At 49.7% G+C, this 18,700-nt stretch overlaps 1 protein-coding gene across 1 annotated transcript in view; it reads right to left on the reverse strand.

Moving 5' to 3' along the window:
• LOC139237917 (breast cancer anti-estrogen resistance protein 3 homolog) overlaps positions 1–18,700 on the reverse strand; it is a 44,764-nt gene that overhangs the window by 21,980 nt on the left and 4,084 nt on the right. The window contains exons 3-6 of the mRNA XM_070867214.1: positions 11,677–12,122; positions 7,169–7,266; positions 5,933–6,564; positions 240–355 (exon numbers count right to left, since the gene is read on the reverse strand). Coding sequence (XP_070723315.1) covers positions 240–355; positions 5,933–6,564; positions 7,169–7,266; positions 11,677–12,122 — 1,292 coding nt within the window. The remainder of the gene's footprint in view (positions 1–239; positions 356–5,932; positions 6,565–7,168; positions 7,267–11,676; positions 12,123–18,700) is intronic.

The following is an 18,700-nucleotide window of genomic DNA, read 5'->3' on the forward strand; positions in this document are numbered from 1 at the left end:
CCGCCTGCACGCGGGCCTACGCATCTCGTGACGACATGCGCGTTTGGTGTTGAGGTTGACATCACTTCCGATGACGTCCTCTGCATTTCACCTCCGCCCCCCCCACCCCCCCCCACTCCCGACCATAAAATAAATGACATTCCGAAAAATCAAACAGGGGATGGAGGGTTTTCTAAATGGATCACCGGCTGAGATGTTTTGGCGTCTCAGTGCCGTGGGTCGGTGCCGCTGGGTATTACCTGTCCAGGAGGTCGATTCTCAGCTGGTGTCCGTGGGGCAGCATGATCAGATCCAGCCCCGAGCTCACTCCCATCATTTTCTTCTGTTCCAGGGACACGTTAATGATCCGAGCAACCTACAAGACCAAAGCACATCCATCTTTTCCTCGGATTAAACCAATCCCCTCCTCCTGCCCGTGAGGTTCGCTGTATTTGTAATCTGGTCCCACGACCTTTTTTAAAAAATTAATTCACGGGATGTGGGCGTCGCTGGCAAGGCCGGCATTTATTGCCCATCCCTAATTGCCCCTTGAGAAGGTGGTGGTGAGCCGCCTTCTTGAGCCGCTGCAGTCCCATGTGGTGAAGGTTTTTCCGAGCAGTTTGATCATTTCAGAGGGGCAGTTAAGAGTCAACCACATTGCTGTGGGTCTGGAGTCACATATCGGCCAGACCGGGTAAGGGTGGCAGATTTCCTTCCCGAAAGGAGCATCAGTGAACCAGACAGCTGAACTGCCTTCCCATACTCAACAACAACAAGACTGAGACTGACAATCCTGTAGTTTCATGGTCACCTACTGGCTTTTTAATTCCAGATTTTATTTAATTAACTGAATTTAAATTCCCCAGCTGCCGTGGTGGGATTTGAACTCGGGTCTCTGGATCATTAGTCCAGGCCCCTGAATTACTGGTCCAGTAACATAACCGCAATGCTTGCATTCCTGATTCTGGGATAAGATCTGCTGATCCTATTAGCAACCTTACAAATTGGCTGCAATTATATAAAAGCTGCAGCTTCCTGAGGCGCGAGTTTGTAGACACTGAAAGAAAAAAAGACTTGCATTTATGTAGCGCCTTTCACGACCACTAGATGTCTCAAAGCGCTTTACAGTCAATGAAGTATTTTTGGAGTGTAGTCACTGTTGTAATGTGGGAAACGCGGCAGCCAATTTGCACACAGCAAGCTCCCACAAACAGTAATGTGATAATGACCAGATAAGCTATTTTTTGTTATGTTGATTGAGGGATAAATATTGGCCCCAGGACTCCGGGGAGAACTCCCCTGCTCTTCTTCGGAATAGTGCCGTGGGGTATTTTATGTCCACCTGAGAGACCTCCTTCACAGCGTCTATGGGGCCCTCCGAATCAAAAGCCCTCACTGACAGCAAGCCTACGTGGGCAAACCGCCATGGATGTTGCGGGTCGCACAACGGTCCACTATTCGTGCGCAAGTCTCGGTCTTGTTGTTGAGTACGAGAAGACAGTTCAGCTGTGGGAGAGATGGGAGGGGGAGCATCACATTGTGGCCCGATTCTATCCTCCGCTCCTGTCCATACAAGCACACTTTCAGACCAGGGTTGATGAATTCTTTCCCTGGCCTAGCCCAAGTCTGCTGAGACCAACTGTACCCCCACTAGAACCTTAATATAGTTCCTGCAATCAAATGAATTATTGATAAAGGAACATTACAGAGAACTACTTAGAGTCTACGCCACAGAAACAGGCGATTCGGCCCAATGGCTCTGTGCCGGTGTTTATGCTCCACACCAGCCTCCTCCCACCCCTCTTCATCTCACCCCATCAGCATATCCTTCTATTCCTTTCTCCCTCGTATGTTTATCCAGCCTCCCCTTAAATGCATTTATGCTATCCGCCTCAACCACTCTGTCAAAAAGGGCCATATTGTAGCAAAATTCTAAAAGGACAAAGTGTGTTAAAAAGACAAGCCTGAAGGCTCTGTGCCTCAATGCGAGGAGTATTCGTAATAAGGTGGACGAATTAACTGCACAGGCAGCAATTAATGAATATGATACAATTGGCATCACCGAGACATGGCCCCAGGGTGACCAAGGCTGGGAACTCAACATCCAGGGGTATTCAACATTCAGGAAGGATAGACAGAAAGGAAAAGGAGGTGGGGTAGCGTTGCTGGTTAAAGTGGAAATTAACGCAATAGTAAGGAAGGACATAAGCTTGGATGATGTGGAATCGGTATGGGTGGAGCTGCGGAATACCAAAGGGCAGAAAACGCGAGTGAGAGTTGTGTATAGACCACCAAACAGTAGTAGTGAGGTTGGGGACAGCATCAAATAAGAAATTAGGGATGCGTGCAATAAAGTTACGGCAGTTATCATGGGCAACTTTAATTTACATATAGATTGGGCTAACCAAACTGGTAGCAATACGATGGAGGAGGATTTCCTTGAGTGTGTTAGGGATGGTTTTCTGGACCAATATGTTGAGGGCTGGCCATCCTAGTCTGGGTGATGTGTAATGAGAAAGGACTAATTAGCAATTTTGTTGTGCGAGGCCCCTTGGGGAAGAGTGACCATAATATGGTAGAATTCCTTATTAAGATGGAGAGTGACACAGTTAATTCAGAGACTAGGGTCGTAAACTTAAGGAAAGGTAACTTCGATGGTATGAGATGTGAATTGGCTAGAATAGACTGGTGAGTGATACTTAAAGGGTTGACGGCGGATAGGTAATGGCAAACATTTAAAGATCACATGGATGAACTTCAACAATTGTACATCCCTGCCTGGAGTAAAAATAAAACGGGGAAGGTGGCTCAACCGTGGCTAACAAGGGAAATTAAGGATAGTGTTAGATCCAAGGAAGAGGCATATAAATTGGCCAGAAAAAGCAGCAAACCTGAGGACTGGGAGAAATTTAGAATTCAGCAGAGGAGGACAAAGGGTTTAATTAGGAGGGAAAAATAGGGTATGAGAGGAAACTTGCCGTGAAAATAAAAACTGACTGCAAAAGCTTCTATAGATATGTGAAGAGAAAAAGATTAATGAAGACAAACGTAGGTCCCTTGCAGTCAGATTCAGGTGAATTTATAATGGAGAACAAAGAAATGGCAGACCAGTTGAACAAATACTTTGGTTCTGTCTTCACGAAGGAAGTCACAAATAACCTTCTGGGAAATACTAAGGGACCGAGGGTCTAGTGAGGAGGAGGAACTGAAGGATATCCTTATTAGACGGGAAATTGTGTTAGGGAAATTGATGGGATTGAAGGCCGATAAATCCCCAGGGCCTGATAGTCTGCATCCCAGAGTACTTAAGGAAGTGGCCCTAGAAATCGTGGATGCATTGGTGATCATTTTCCAACAGTCTATCGACTGGATCAGTTCCTATGAACTGGAGGGTAGCTAATGTAACACCACTTTTTTTAAAACGAGGGAGAGAGAAAACGGGTAATTATAGACCGCTTAGCCTGACATTAATAGTGGGGAAAATGTTGGAATCAATTATTAAAGATGAAATAACAGCGCATTTGGAAAGCAGTGACAGGATCAGTCCAAGTCAACATGGATTTATGAAAGGGAAATCATGCTTGACAAATCTTCTGGAATTTTTTGAGGATGTAACTAGTAGAGTGGACAAGGGAGAACCAGTGGATGTGGTGTATTTGGACTTTCAAAAGGCTTTTGACAAGGTTCCACACAAGAGATTGGTGTACAAAATTATAGCACATGGTATTGGGGGTAATGTACTGGCATGGATAGAGAACTGGTTGGCAGACAGGAAGCAGAGAGTCGGGATAAATGGGTCCTTTTCAGAATGGCAGGCAATGACTAGTGGGGTGCTACAGGGCTCAGTGCTGGGACCTCAGTGCTATTTACAATATATATTAATGATTTAGATGAAGGAATTGAGTGTAATATCTCCAAGTTTGCAGATGACACTAAACTGGGTGGCGTTGTGAGCTGCGAGGAGGACGCTAAGAGGCTACAGGGTGACTTGGACAGATTAGGTGAGTGGGCAAATGCATGGCAGATTCAGTATAGTGTGGATAAATGTGAGGTTATCCACTTTGGGGGCAAAAACACGAAGGCAGAATATTATCTGAATGGCGGCAGCTTAGGAAAAGGGTGGGTGCAATGAGACCTGGGTGTCATAGTACATCAGTCATTGAAAGTTGGCATGCAGGTACAGCAGGCGGTGAAGAAGGCAAATGGTATGTTGGCCTTCATAGCTAGGGGTTTTGAGTATAGGATCAGGGAGATCTTTCTGCAGTTGTACAGGGCCTTGGTGAGGCCTCACCTAGAATATTGTGTTCAGTTTTGGTCTCCTAATCTGAGGAAGAATGTTCTTGCTATTGAAGGAGTGCAGCGAAGGTTCACCAGACTGATTCACAGGATGGCTGGTCTGACATATGAGGAGAGACTGGATCGACTGGGCCTTTATTCACTGGAGTTTAGAAGGATGAGAGGGGATCTCATAGAAACATATAAAATTCTGACAGGACTGGACAGGTTAGATGCAGGAAGAATGTTCCCGATGTTGGGGAAGTCCAGAACCAGGGGACACAGTTTTAGGATAAAGGGTAAGCCATTTAGGACTGAGATGAGGAGAAACTTCTTCACTCAGAGAGTTGTTAACCTGTGGAATTCCCTACCGCAGAGAGTTGTTGATGCCAGTTCATTGGATATATTCAAGACGGAGTTAGATATGGCCCTTATGACTAAAGGGATCAAGGGGTATGGAGAGAAAGCAGAAAAGGGGTACTGAGGTGAAAGATCAGCCATGATCTTATTGAATGGTGGTGCAGGCTCGAAGGGCTGAATGGCCTACTCCTGCACCTATTTTCTATGTTTCTATGGTAGCGAGTTCCACATTCTCACCACTCTCTGGGTAAAGAAGTTTCTCCTGATAGCCCCTCCCTATCTCTGTAATCTCCTCCAGCCCCACAACTCCCCGAGATGTCTGCTCTCCTCTAATTCTGCCCTCTTGAGCATCCCTGATTATAATCACTCAACCATCGGTGGCCGTGCCTTCTGTTGCCTGGGCCCCAAGCTCTGGAACTCCCTGCCTAAACCTCCCCGCCTCTCTAACTCTCTTTCCTCCTTCAAGATGCTCCTTATAACATCCCTCTTTGACTAGGCTTTTGGTCACCTGCCTTGATTTCTCCTGATGTATCTTGGTGTTAATTTTTGAAAATCTCGTGATACTCCTGTGAGGTGCCTTGGGACGTTTCCCTACGTTAAAGGCGCTATACAAACACAAGTTGTTGTTGAATTCCCTCTTGGATTGGTTAGTGACTATCTTATATTGATGGCCTTTAGTTTTGGTCTCCCTCACAAAGGGAAACATCGTCACTACATCTCCCTAATCGATCCCCTTCCTAATCGATCCCCTTCCTAATCAATCCCCTTCCTAATCAATCCCCTTCCTAATGTTAAAGACCTCCTTCAAATCACCCTTCAGTCTGGTCTTTTCTGGAGAAACAATACTGCAATAAATTTACTCGGTCAACCTCCGATTTAAATAACTGACTGATAGAATGAGGCTGCAACATATCTAAAGGTCCTGATTAACTGGGTCATGGTAATGTATGATTTATGTCGGTAATAAGAACATAAGAAGTAGGAGCAGGAGTAGGCCATACGGCCCCTCGAGTCTGCTCCGCCATTTGATACGATCAAGGCTGATCTGATCATGTACTCAGCTCCACTTCCCCGCCCACTCCCCACAACCCCTTATCCCCTTATCGTTTAGGAAACTGTCTATCTCTGTCTTAAATTTATTTAGTGTCCCAGCATCCACAGCTCGCTGAGGCAGCGAATTCCACAGATTTACAACCCTCTGAGAGAAGAAATTTCTCCTCATCTCAGTTTTAAATGGGCGGCCCCTTATTCTAAGATCATGCCCCCTAGTTCTAGTCTCCCCCATCAGTGGAAAAAAGCTTATTAATTGCTTATGTACCTGACAGTCCACTTTCAGAATGTGCTGTGCTGTAGTCTTTGCATCGTTTTCACCAAATATTTCCTTGAGACGTTTAAGCACAGGCGGATCGAGAGGTTTGTTGTCGGGAGGAAGTAAAATGGAAGCAAAGGTGTCAGTTTTGAATGAGCTTGTGGTCTCCAAGTCGGGCCTGACGAACGACCATTCCTCCTCGTCCTCGTTGGCCTCTTCCTGGCAGGTCTTCATGGAAGCCGAGTAGGCGTCTACATCCAGGAGGCAGAAGTTGGTGTCCGTCATGCGAGTCCGGCTTTTCATCCTTTCTGCGGCTCGCAACCTCTCCACGTGGGTCTTCCCTGGGGAGGGTGTCCGAGCGCTCTGCCAAGTGTGCGGCACCAGCTCGCAGTACACACTCCCGTCCAAGGCTGGGTCCAGCGGAGTGTCCGGAATCATGATGGACGGGATTCTGAGCGGCTTCGGAGGCGCCTTGGAGTGTAGCTGTCCATCGGAGCCCCTCAGCACCATGCTGGACTGGGAGCCAAGGCGTTTTGGCAGCCCTTTGGGGTCGATCAGTGGGTCACTCCCCGTTCTATACATGGAGGATGAAGGACGAATTGGTTTGTACCCTCCATTTGCTTGAATAGCATCCTTGGATCCTGTTGCACACAAATCACAAAAAAAAACTAACTGTTAATATAACAGGCAAGTGATGTCCATCGCTGTGGGTTTTTTTTAATATTCGTTCACGGGATGTGGGCATTAACATAAGAACGTAAGAAATAGGAGCAGGAGTAGACGATGGCTGATCTGATCATGGACTTAGGTCCATTTCCCTGCCCGCTCCCCATAACCCCTTATCCCCTTATCGGCATTGTAACGTATGCACCTGTGAGTATGCTCACAGGTTGGTAGAGCTATTGAGTTGGGAGTGGCTTAGCCAATCACGTGAGGTTCACAAGACTCAATAAAACCCCGGCCAGTTGGGTTCGAGGGATCCCCGATGAGGCAGGTGGTTGTGAGCCTGGTGGATGAACTGGTAATGTGCAGTGTGATTGTTAGAACTTTTGCTAATAATCCAACTAGTTCTTAATGGCAATGTGTTTTAGCCCTGGTACCATTCTGTCCCCGGGTCAAAGAGAACAGTCTCGAAATGCTACCTTGAAGTTGAAATGGTGGGATCGCTAGGTGCGAGACGGAAAATTAGCAGACAGAATGAGAATATGCACGTAACGCAAGAGCTCAGATTTAAAATGTCCTCACCTGCAGATAGGTAACTGTCAGACTGGGCGGACTGCAAAGGCTTTTTGTCGTTCCTGCAGTCCAGGATGTTTGGGTGACTTCCACTCTTGTCCTTATTCCTGCATTAAACACATTACCAGTAAACACAGCGGTGGCTATGCGAGTTAATCCTTAACCACTCCCCACCCCATGTTTGTACATGTGATGCTGCCATCTTCCTGAACATCAGTCAATCCAATCGGTAAAATGCTAAAAGTTACTGTACAACAAACAACTATAGAAAGAAAAGAAAGACTTGCATTTATATAGCGCCTTTCACCACCACCGGACACCCCAAAACTTTACAGCCATTGAAGTACTTTTTGGAGTGTAGTCACTGTTGTAATGTGGGAAATGCGGCAGCCAATTTGCGTACAGCAAGCTCCCACAAACAGCAATGTGATAATGACCAGATAATCTGTTTTAGTGATGTTGGTTGAGGGATAAATATTGGCCCCAGGACTCCTCTGCTCTTCTTCGAAATAGTGCCGCGGGATCTTTTACGTCCACCTGAGAGAGCAGATGGAGCCTCGGGTTTAAAGTATCACCCGAAAGACGGCACCTCCGACAGTGCAGCGCTCCCTCAGTACTGCCCGTCCGACAGTGCAGCACTCCCTCAGTACTGCCCCTCCGACAGTGCAGCGCTCCTTCAGTACTGCCCCTCCGACAATGCAGCACTCCCTCAGCACTGCCCCTCCGACAGTGCAGCGCTCCCTCAGTACTGCCCCTCCGACAGTGCAGCGCTCCCTCAGCACTGCCCCTCCATCAGTGCAGCGCTCCCTCAGTACTGCCCCTCCGACAGTGCAGCGCTCCCTCAGTACTGCCCCTCCGACAGTGCAGCGCTCCCTCAGCACTGCCCCTCCGTCAGTGCAGCGCTCCCTCAGTACTGCCCCTCCGACAGTGCAGCGCTCCCTCAGTACTGCCCCTCCGACAGTGCAGCACTCCTTCAGTACTGCCCCTCCGACAGTGCGGCGCTCCCTCAGTACTGCCCCTCCGACAGTGCAGCGCTCCCTCAGTACTGCCCCTCCGTCAGTGCAGCACTCCCTCAGCACTGCCCCTCCATCAGTGCAGTGCTCCCTCAGTACTGCCCCTCCGACAGTGCAGCGCTCTCTCAGTACTGCCCCTCCGACAGTGCAGCGCTCCCTCAGTACTGCCCCTCCGACAGTGCAGCACTCCCTCAGTACTGCCCCTCCGTCAGTGCAGCGCTCCCTCAGTACTGCCCCCCCCGACAGTGCAGCACTCCCTCAGTACTGCCCCTCCGACAGTGCAGCAATCGCCTCAGCTCTGCACTGGGTGGGTCAGCCTGGATTTATGTGCTCAAGTCCCTGGAATGGGACTTGAACCCACAACTTTCTGACTCAGAGGTGAGAGTGCTGTCCACTGAGCCACAAAAATATATAGTGCCTTTCATGACCTTAGGATGCCCCAGAGCGCTTTGCAGCCAAATACATTCTTTTTTATTGAAGTGTAGTCAGTGCTGTACTGTAGAAAACATTAATTGTTATGGAGTTTAGAGTGGGTTCTCACGGGGCTATATTTACTTCTCCGTTCCAGCAAACTCCTAACGCTGGTGGGCGTCTATCAGATCGACACGCAAGTACGCCGTGACCTGGATGTGCCAGGTCGTGACCCGGACTCAGGGAACTGAGATACGCATCAAAGCCAAACCTAGTGCTGTCTTCACCCAATATCCAACCATCAGCAGGGCTTGGGAGCCGGATCAATGGCTAATTTGAACCTTTCCTAATCCAGGGCGACCCCTGCCCCTGCTGGGATCAGCTGGGAACAACAACAACTTACATTTATAAAGCGCCTTCGATGTAAAAAAATGTCCCAAGGCACTTCACTGGAGAATTATCAAGTAAAATTTGACACCGAGCCACATAAATAGATATTAGCGCAATTTACTTGTATTGTTTGCAATTTCGTACCGGTTGAACCTGTCCTATCCGGCACCCTCGGGACCTGGCCTGTCCCGAACGAGGGATTTTGCCGGATGAGGGGTGGTCACGTGTTTTGGTGGACTGTGCCTTTAAGTTCTCATGCTGGGGTAAGTCTCTGTGCGCGCTGATTGGCTGGACCGACTGTCAGTCAGTCAGCCAGCCATTCAGTGTGCAGGGGGCCCTCAAAGAGCCGGTGGGCCCCGAAGAGTCGGCCCGGCCCCCCTCGGAGGGAACGCTGTGGGGAGGGGCGGCTGGCCCGAGGACTGTGGTTGCAGGAGTTCCAGCAGGGCGACCAGGAGGAGGCAGCCGATTGAGGAGAAAGATTATATCGGTGAGTAGGATTTTGACGGGTCGTGTTCAGCGCATGCGCCGGCCGGGAACGGTTCCGGACGAGGGGTGGTGCTGGATAAGGGAGTCCCGGATAAGAGAGGTTCAACCTGTATACTGTATTCGCTGCTCACGGTGTGCTCTCCTCTACATTGGGGAGACCAAACGCAGATTGGGTGACTGCTTTGCGGAACACCTCCGTTCAGTCCGGTCGTCTGTCACTTTAATTCTCCGCTCCACTCCCCCTCTGACCTCTCCGTCCTCGGCCTCCTACACTGTTCCAACAAAACTCAACGCAAGCTCGAGGAACAGCACCTCATCCTTCGTTTAGGCACTTTACAGCCTTCTGGACTGAACATCAAGTTCAACAATTTTAGAACATAATCTGGTGATAATTCTGCCATCTCCATTTACACCCTATCTAGACACATCTTTTGTTTCTTAACTTGTCCCATTGCTATCTCCTTTTGCCTCGCACCATCATCCCTTTTGTCTCTCTAATCTCTCCTGCCTTCCACCCTTCACAGACCTTCCCTTTTGTTCTGTCCTCCCCTCCCCCGTCTCCCTGCCCCCTACACTCGCTTAAAACCTGTCACATCTCCAACTTTTTCCAGTTCTGACGAAAGGTCATCGGCCCGGAACATTAACTCTGTTTCTCTCTCCACAGATGCTGCCCGACCCGCTGAGTATTTCCAGCGTTTACTGTTTTTGGATTTCCGGTATCCGCAGTATTTTGCTTTTGTAGCCACATAAGAAGATATTAGGGCAGATGGCCAAAAGCTTGGTCAAAGAGGTAGGTTATAAGAAGCATCTTAAAGAGGGAGAGAGAGGTAGAGAGGTAGAGAGGCGGAGAGGTTTAGGGAGGGAGTTCCAGAGCTTGAGGCCCAGGCAACAGAAGGCACGGCCACCGATGGTTGAGCGATTATAATCAGGGATGCTCGGGTGAGCGGGACTGGGTGCGAGTTAGGACACGGGGCAGTGAGCACAGAGGGTGATGGGTGAGCGGGACTCGGTGCGAGTTAGGACACGGGGCAGCGAGCACAGGGGGTGATGGGTGAACGGGACTCGGTGCGAGTTAGGACACGGGGCAGTGAGCACAGGGGGTGATGGGTGAGCGGGACTCGGTGCGAGTTAGGACACGGGGCAGCGAGCACAGGGGGTGATGGGTGAGCGGGACTCGGTGCGAGTTAGGACACGGGGCAGTGAGCACAGGGGGTGATGGGTGAGCGGGACTCGGTGCGAGTTAGGACACGGGGCAGTGAGCACAGGGGGTGATGGGTGAGCGGGACTTGGTGCGAGTTAGGACACGGGGCAGCGAGCACAGGGGGTGATGGGTGAGCGGGACTCGGTGCGAGTTAGGACACGGGGCAGTGAACACAGGGGGTGATGGGTGAGCGGGACTCGGTGCGAGTTAGGACACGGGGCAGTGAGCACAGGGGGTGATGGGTGAGCGGGACTTGGCGCGATAGAAGATGGGTGGCCGGCCAGGAGAGCATTGGAATAGTCGAGCCTGGGGCTAACAAAGGTGCAATTCAGGAATTGAATCTGGAACCTTCCAGTCTGTTTGACTTCAACTAAAGGAGTATCTTTAGACCATCCTGGCCATCCGGGAGCTAAGAACACGTACATTAGCTGTGTAATGTGTGCACCTGTGAGTATGCTCACGGGTTGGTAGAGCTGTTGAGTTGGGAGTGGCTTAGCCAGTCACATGATTTTCACAAGACTCAATAAAACCCCAGCCAGTTGGGTTCGGGGGATCCACGAGGTGGTAGGCGATTGTGAGCCTGGTGGATGAACCGGTAATGTGCAGTGTGATTGTTAAATAAACCAACTAGTTCTTAATAGCAATGTGTTGCTCGGAATTCTTAAGCATGGAACCCATGAAGCAAATAAATTACAACTATTTTAGTTGAACCTATAAATCAATTGCCGCCTTATTAAAGGGGGCACCAAAACTGACAAATCAACAAATTAAACTTTAGACACTAACAGATCAAATTAAACTTTGGTTGCCGGGGGTGATGATGCACTCCAGTCCCTCCGGCGCCCATTTCTTGCGGAAGGCCGCGAGTGTACCGGTGGACACCGCGTGCTCTATCTCCAGGGACACCCTGGCTCGGATGTAACCGCGGAAGAGAGGCAGGCAGTCAGGCTGAACGACCCCCTCGACCGCCCGAGCAAATACATTACAAGTTGGTTGGTCGGGCATTAATTAATTACCTTAAAAGATCGCCATCTGCTGCGAGTTGGTCTAAAGACACTCCTTCGGACAGATTTAAGCTGAAGCGTTTATTCTGGTCCGAGCTTCTGACTGCCAGTTGCCTGTCGTGCGGCCTTTGGGCAGACCCCCGCCTGTATTTCTCCTCGATGCACCTCAGGGGAACAGTGCGGTTTATGGGATGGAAGATTATCGCTCCGCTGCTCTCTGAAACCGCCCTGCGGTTCCCCACATAGAACCGCACCAGCGCCGGCAGGTTATCGAAGCTCTCCTCCTCGAACTGGAAAAGCACGCGGGTGTAGGATTCCTTGGGTCGCAGGACCACGCGGATGATCTTGAAATGGAGCGGCTGGTCTTTCCAGGTGCAGCTCAGCACGTAGTCCCCCGGGCTGGAGCGGGACTCTCGAATCAGGAAGTCCCCATCTCTCTCTATCAGTGCCTCGGCCCCCTGAGTTAGTAAAACAACAACAACTTGTATTTATGTAGCACCTTCAACGTGGCGAAACATCCCAAGGCCCTTCACAGGAGCGTGAAAAGACAAAACATTTGAGACCGAGCCGCATAAGTATACATAGATGACCTAGAAGAGGGGACAGAGTGTAGTGCAACAAAATTTGCAGATGACACTAAGATTAGTGGGAAAGCGGGTTGTGTGAAGGACTCAGAGAGGCTGCAAGGAGATTTGGATAGGTTAAGCGAATGGGCTAAGGTTTGGCAGATGGAATACAATGTCGGAAAGTGTGAGGTCATCCACCTTGGGAAAAAAAACAGTAAAAGGGAATATTATTTGAATGGGGAGAAATTACAACATGCTGAGGTGCAGAGGGACCTGGGGGTCCTTGTGCATGAATCCCAAAAAGTTAGTTTGCAGGTGCAGCAGGTAATCAGGAAGGCGAATGGAATGTTGGCCTTCATTGCGAGAGGGATGGAGTACAAAAGCAGGGAGGTGTTGCTGCAACTGTATAAGGTATTGGTAAGGCCGCACCTGGAGTACTGCGTGCAGTTTTGGTCACCTTACTTAAGGAAGGATATACTAGCTTTGGAAGGGGTACAGAGACGATTCACTCGGCTGATTCCAGAAATGAGGGGGTTACCTTATGATGATAGATTGAGTAGACTGGGTCTTTACTCCTTGGAGTTCAGAAGGATGAGGGGTGATCTTATAGAAACATTTAAAATCATGAAAGAGATAGACAAGATAGAGGCAGAGAGGTTGTTTCCACTGGTAGGGGAAACTAGAACTAGGGGGCACAGCCTCAAAATACGGGGGAGCCAATTTAAAACCGAGTTGAGAAGGAATTTCTTCTCCCAGAGGGTTGTGAATCTGTGGAATTCTCTGCCCAAGGAAGCAGTTGAGGCTGGCTCATTGAATGTTTTCAAGTCAAAGATAGATAGATTTTTAAGCAATAAGGGAATTAAGGGTTACGGGGAGAGGGCGGGTAAGTGGAGCTGAGTCCACGACCAGATCAGCCATGATCTTATTGAATGGCGGAGCAGGCTCGAGGGGCTAGATGGCCTACTCCTGTTCCTAATTCTTATGTTCTTATGTTCTTAAATCAAGGCAGGAGAGAGGTTGGTTTTAAGGAGCGTCTCTGTCATGTATTCAACTGTCATTGTAACCCATGTATAAACTGACCTAAGTTGTACATCGTGAGAACATTGACCTCTAGGTGGTGAACTTGTGGGAGACACTCCTAACCTGGACTTTCAGGTATAAAAGGGGAAACTCCACCCACCTTCATCATTTCAGTGCTGGCTAATAAAGGTTACTGGTCACAGAGTGACCTTCTCTCAAGCATGGGCCTCATGTGCATTTATACTGTATAGTAAGGATATATTATTGGCGACGAGAAACTGGGATTTAAACCACGCGAGCATGGCCACTAGCAGCACAGACGAGAGGTACTGTGTTGGTGATGATTGGGACGATTTTATTGAGAGACTACAGCAAAGTTTCGTCACCAAGGAATGGTTGGGACAGGATTCGGCCGACAAACGCAGGGCTCATCTCCTGACGGTTTGTGGATCCAGGACGTACTCCCTGATGAAGGACCTTCTAGCGCCAGAGAAGCCGGCGGACAAGACTTTTGAAGAGCTCAGTAAGTTGATCGGGGAACACTTTAAACCGGCGAGCAGCATGCACATGGCAAGACACCGGTTTTACACACACCGGCGGCGAGAAGGGCAAACCGTTCCAGACTTCGTGGCAGACCTCCGGCGACTGGCGAGCCTATGTAAGTTCCCAGATGTATGCAGAGCGGAGATGCTGCGAGACTTTTTTTATTGAGGGCATCGGGCACGCTGGGGTTTTCAGGAAACTGATTGAGACCAAAGACTTGACCCTGGAAACGGCGGCTTTGATGGCCCAGACATTTATCTCAGGAGAGGAAGAGACCAGAATGATGTTTGACAAAACTTTTGGCTTAAATGCAGCAAATGGACAGGGAGTCAACATTGTTAACGCGGCACACAGTTCTCCAGACAGACAGGGGCAATCAGACGTGCCCGAGCATGTAGTTGAAATCAAAGGGGGAATTTAACAGAGACGATGGCTAGCTGAACGGCGATTCATGCCATCGCAAGGGACAATGAGGCCAGTAATGGGGCCATTAATACCTGTCAATGGTGCGCTTAAGGACAGTTACAGAGACAGTCAGAGACGATCGACTGGTAATGGACCTTTTGTTTCCAACAACGGCTCATGTTGGAGGTGTGGAGGCAAACACACAGCCAGAGCTTGCAGGTATCAGCAATATACCTGCAGAAATTGCAAAGTCAGCGGTCACTTGGCGCATATGTGCAGGAAGCCTGCAGCCAGCTTGATGTACGAGGAGGACGGGCCCGATGTAAGCCCTACGAGGCCAAATGGACACTGGGGGAAATCGCTGGAAGCTGAAGTTCAGTGAGTTCATGTGGAGCACATATAGAGTTCATACACCAGGACGCCACCGATAATGATGAAAGTGCTCCTCAATGGCATCCCAGTATCAATGGAGCTAGACATGGGGGCCAGCCAGTCCCTGATGAGTATCAAACAGTTCGACAAGTTGTGGGCGTCCAAGGCCAGGAGGCCAAAATTATTGCCAATTGACGCACAGCTACGGACATATACAAAGGAGATCATTCCGGTGCTAGGCAGCGCCACGGTAGTCGTGACCCACAAAGATTCAGAGAACAGGTTGCCACTCTGGATTGTCCCGGGGGACGGTCCCGCACTGCTGGGGAGGAGTTGGCTTGCTGTCATGAACTGGAAATTGGGCGATGTCAATGCAATTTCTTCTGAGGAGCGAATATCATGCTCACAGGTCCTGGACAAATTTGACTCATTATTTCAACCCGGCATTGACACTTTCATGGGAACCAAGGTAGTGATTCACATAAACCCGGATGCCAGGCCAGTACACCACAAGGCCAGAGCGGTGCCGTACTTGATGCGGGAAAAGATAGAATGCGAATTGGACCGCCTGCTGAGGGAAGGCATCATCTCGCCAGTCGAATTCAGTGACTGGGCGAGCCCCTTTGTGCCGGTGCTCAAGGCGGATGGGTTGGTCAGGATATGTGGTGATTACAAGGCCACCATCAATCGGGTGTCACTCCAAAGCCAGTACCCCCTACCGAGAGCGGAGGACCTCTTTGCGATGCTATCCGATGGCAAACTTTTTTCAAAATTGGACTTGACCTCAGCTTACATGACCCAGGAGCTGGCGAGTGAGTCGAAGAAGCTGACCACCATCACGACATACAAGGGATTGTTTGAGTACAACAGATGTCCTTTCGGGATTCGCTCGGCCGCCGCGATGTTTCAACTAAATATGGAAAGCCTCCTCAAGTCGATTCCAAGGACGGTAGTTTTTCAAGACGACATCCTCATCACGGGTTACGATACTGAAGAACACCTCCACAACCTGGAGAAGGTGCTACGCAGACTGGACCGGGTAGGGCTGCGACTGAAAAAGGCGAAGTGCGTCTTCCTAGCTCCAGAGGTAGAATTCCTGGGGATGAGGGTAGCAGCAGACGAGATCAGACCTACTGCGTCCAAAATGGAAGCGATCCAGAGAGCACCCAGACCCCATAACAAAATGGAGCTGCGTTCCTTCCTGGGGCTCCTGAACTATTTTCGTAACTTTCTTCCCAAATTGAGCACGCTGTTAGAACCGCTACACATGCTCCTATGCAAAGGTCGCGAATGGGTCTGGGGGGACAGATAGGAAAGGGCTTTTGATAGAGCACGCAATTTGTTATGCTCCAACAATCTGTTACCACGATATGACCCATGTAAGAAACTTGTTTTGACCTGCGATGCGTCGTCCTATGGGGCCGGGTGTGTGTTGCAGCATGTTAATGCCAAAGGTCAGTTACAGCCGATAGCTTATGCTTCCAGAAGTTTGTCCCAGGCAGAAAGGGGCTACGGGATGGTAGAAAAGGAATCGCTAGCATGTGTATATGCAGTAAAAAAAATACACCAGTACCTGTTTGGCAGGAAATTTGAGCTGGAGACAGATCACAAACCCCTAACGTCCCTTTTGGCCGACAACAAGGCCATAAATGTGAATGCCTCAGCCCGCATACAGAGGTGGGCACTCACGTTAGCCGCCTATGACTACACAATTCGGCACAGACCGGGCACTGAAAACTGCGCCGATGCACTCAGCAGGCTCCCACTAGCCACCATCGAGGGGGCAACTGAGCATGATGCTGAGATGGTCATGGCTGTTGAAGCTTTCGAAAGCGAAGGCTCACCTGTGACAGACCGTCAGATCAAAGTCTGGACAAATAGAGACCCGCTACTGTCTTTAGTCAAGAAATGTGTCCTGAATGGGGACTGGGCAGCCACGTATGGGGCATGTCTTGAGGAATTCGAACCATTTCACAGGCGCAAGGATGAACTCTCGATTCAGGCCGATTGCCTACTGTGGGGAAACCGAGTAGTCATGCCCCAGATGGGCAGAGAGGTGTTTATCAGAGAACTTCACAATGAGCACCTGGGCATTGTCATGATGAATGCAATTTCCAGGTCACACGTTTGGTGGCCAGGGATAGATGCAGACCTGGAATTTTGTGTTCGCAGGTGCAACACGTGTGCCCAGCTGAGCAATGCACCCAGGGAAGCCCCCCTTAGCCCCTCATCCTGGCCCGCCAATCCATAGTCACGCATCCATGTGGACTACGCAGGTCCTTTCATGGGAAAAATGTTTTTAGTTGTAGTAGACGCCTACTCCAAATGGATCGAGTGTGACATTCTCAATTCAAGCACATCCTCTGCCACGGTAGAAAGTCTACGGGCAATGTTCGCCGCCCATGGTCTACCGGACGTCTTGGTCAGCGACAATGGCCCGTGGTTTACAAGCATTGAATTCCAGGACTTCATGGCAGGAAATGGTATCAACCATGTCAGAACGGCACCGTTCAAGCCGGCCTCAAACGGCCAGGCGGAATGAGCAGTGCAGATAATCAAACAGGAGATGCTCAGAATCTAAGGGGGTTCCCTACAAAGCCGCTTATCACGCCTCCTGTTGGCCAATAGATCCCGACCACACTCGCTCACAGGGGTTCCACCCGCAGAGCTGCTAATGAAAAGGACGCTCAAAACCAGGTTATCCTTTATACAACCCACCATGAAAGAAATTGTTGAGAGCAGGCGTCAGTCAATGTGACTACCATGACAGGAATGCGAGGGCGCGATGTATTGATGTCAATGACCCTGTCTTTGTTCTAAACTACGCTGCAGGTCCTAGATGGCTCGAAGGCACTGTGATTGCCTAAGAGGGAAATAGGATTCTGGTAGTTAAACTTACCAATGGACAAATCTGCCGCAAACACGTGGATCAAACAAAAAGGAGGTTCAGCAACCCCATAGAAGAAGCAGAGGAAGAACACGACGTAAAGTTCACTCCACCACAGGTGACCGAACACCGGAACCAAGTGGAGGAGAGCCCAGTCACTGTGGGCAGTCCGGACAGGCCTGAGGCACCGCAAACAGCAGACACTCAGGCCAGCGCCCAACAACCGGAGCCCCAACTCAGGCGCTCTACAAGGGAGCGTAAACCACCAGAGAGACTTAACCTGTGATCCCAATAAGACTTTCGGGAGCAGGTGATGTCATGTATTCAACTGTCATTGTAACCCATGTATAAACTGACCTAAGTTGTACACTGTGAGAACATTGACCACTAGGTGGTGAACTTGTGGGAGCACTCCTAACCTGGTCTTTCAGGTCTCAAAGGGGAAGCTCCACCCACCTTCATCACTTCAGTGCTGGCTGATAAAGTTTACTGGTCACAGAGTGACCTTCTCTCAAGTATGGGCCTCGTGTGCATTTATACTGTATAGTAAGGACTTATCAGTCTTGAAGGAGGAAAGAGAGGCAGAGAGTTTTCAGGAGGGAGCTCCAGAGCTTGGGGCCCAGGCAACAGAAGGCATGGCTACCAATGCTTGAGTGATTATAATCAGGGATGCTCAAGAGGGCAGAATTAGAGGAGTGGAGACATCTCGGGGGGGTTGTGGGGCTGGAGGAGGTTACAGAGACAGAGAGGGGCGAGGCTGTCATGTATGTACATGCCGTTTATTGCCACCAGATGGTGTCATTGTTGAAGGCCACTGAGCAGCATGCACCTGGTGCTGCTCTGGTATAAAAGGCCAGCCATTTTGTGAGTCAGGCACTTTGGGCCTTAATAAAGCAGAGCCAAGGTTGTTCCTTGTTCAGTTAAACAGTACTCATTCTGTACCTTTATTGAATACATAACAGAGGCCATAGAGGGTATTGTAAACAAGGGTGAGAATTTTGAAATCGAGAGAAAAGGAGAGAATCAGCGTGTGTCTGGTACTCGCCAGCTCGAGCTAAATAATTTCTTGCCCTTTTGGATTCTTTTTGTCTTGTTGAGTCGAGAGGTTTTGGCTCAGGATTGGCATGCTTCCCCCATCTCACACACCCACTGTCAACTTCACGTGCTCAATCCTCAGCACTCCTGTTACTTGTGGCTGTGAACGGAATGCATGTGTTGCTTCTCCTGAGACAGTTCTCACAGA

This window comes from Pristiophorus japonicus, chromosome 24 (genome assembly GCF_044704955.1).
Source record: "Pristiophorus japonicus isolate sPriJap1 chromosome 24, sPriJap1.hap1, whole genome shotgun sequence".
Taxonomy (NCBI): Eukaryota; Metazoa; Chordata; class Chondrichthyes; family Pristiophoridae; genus Pristiophorus; species Pristiophorus japonicus.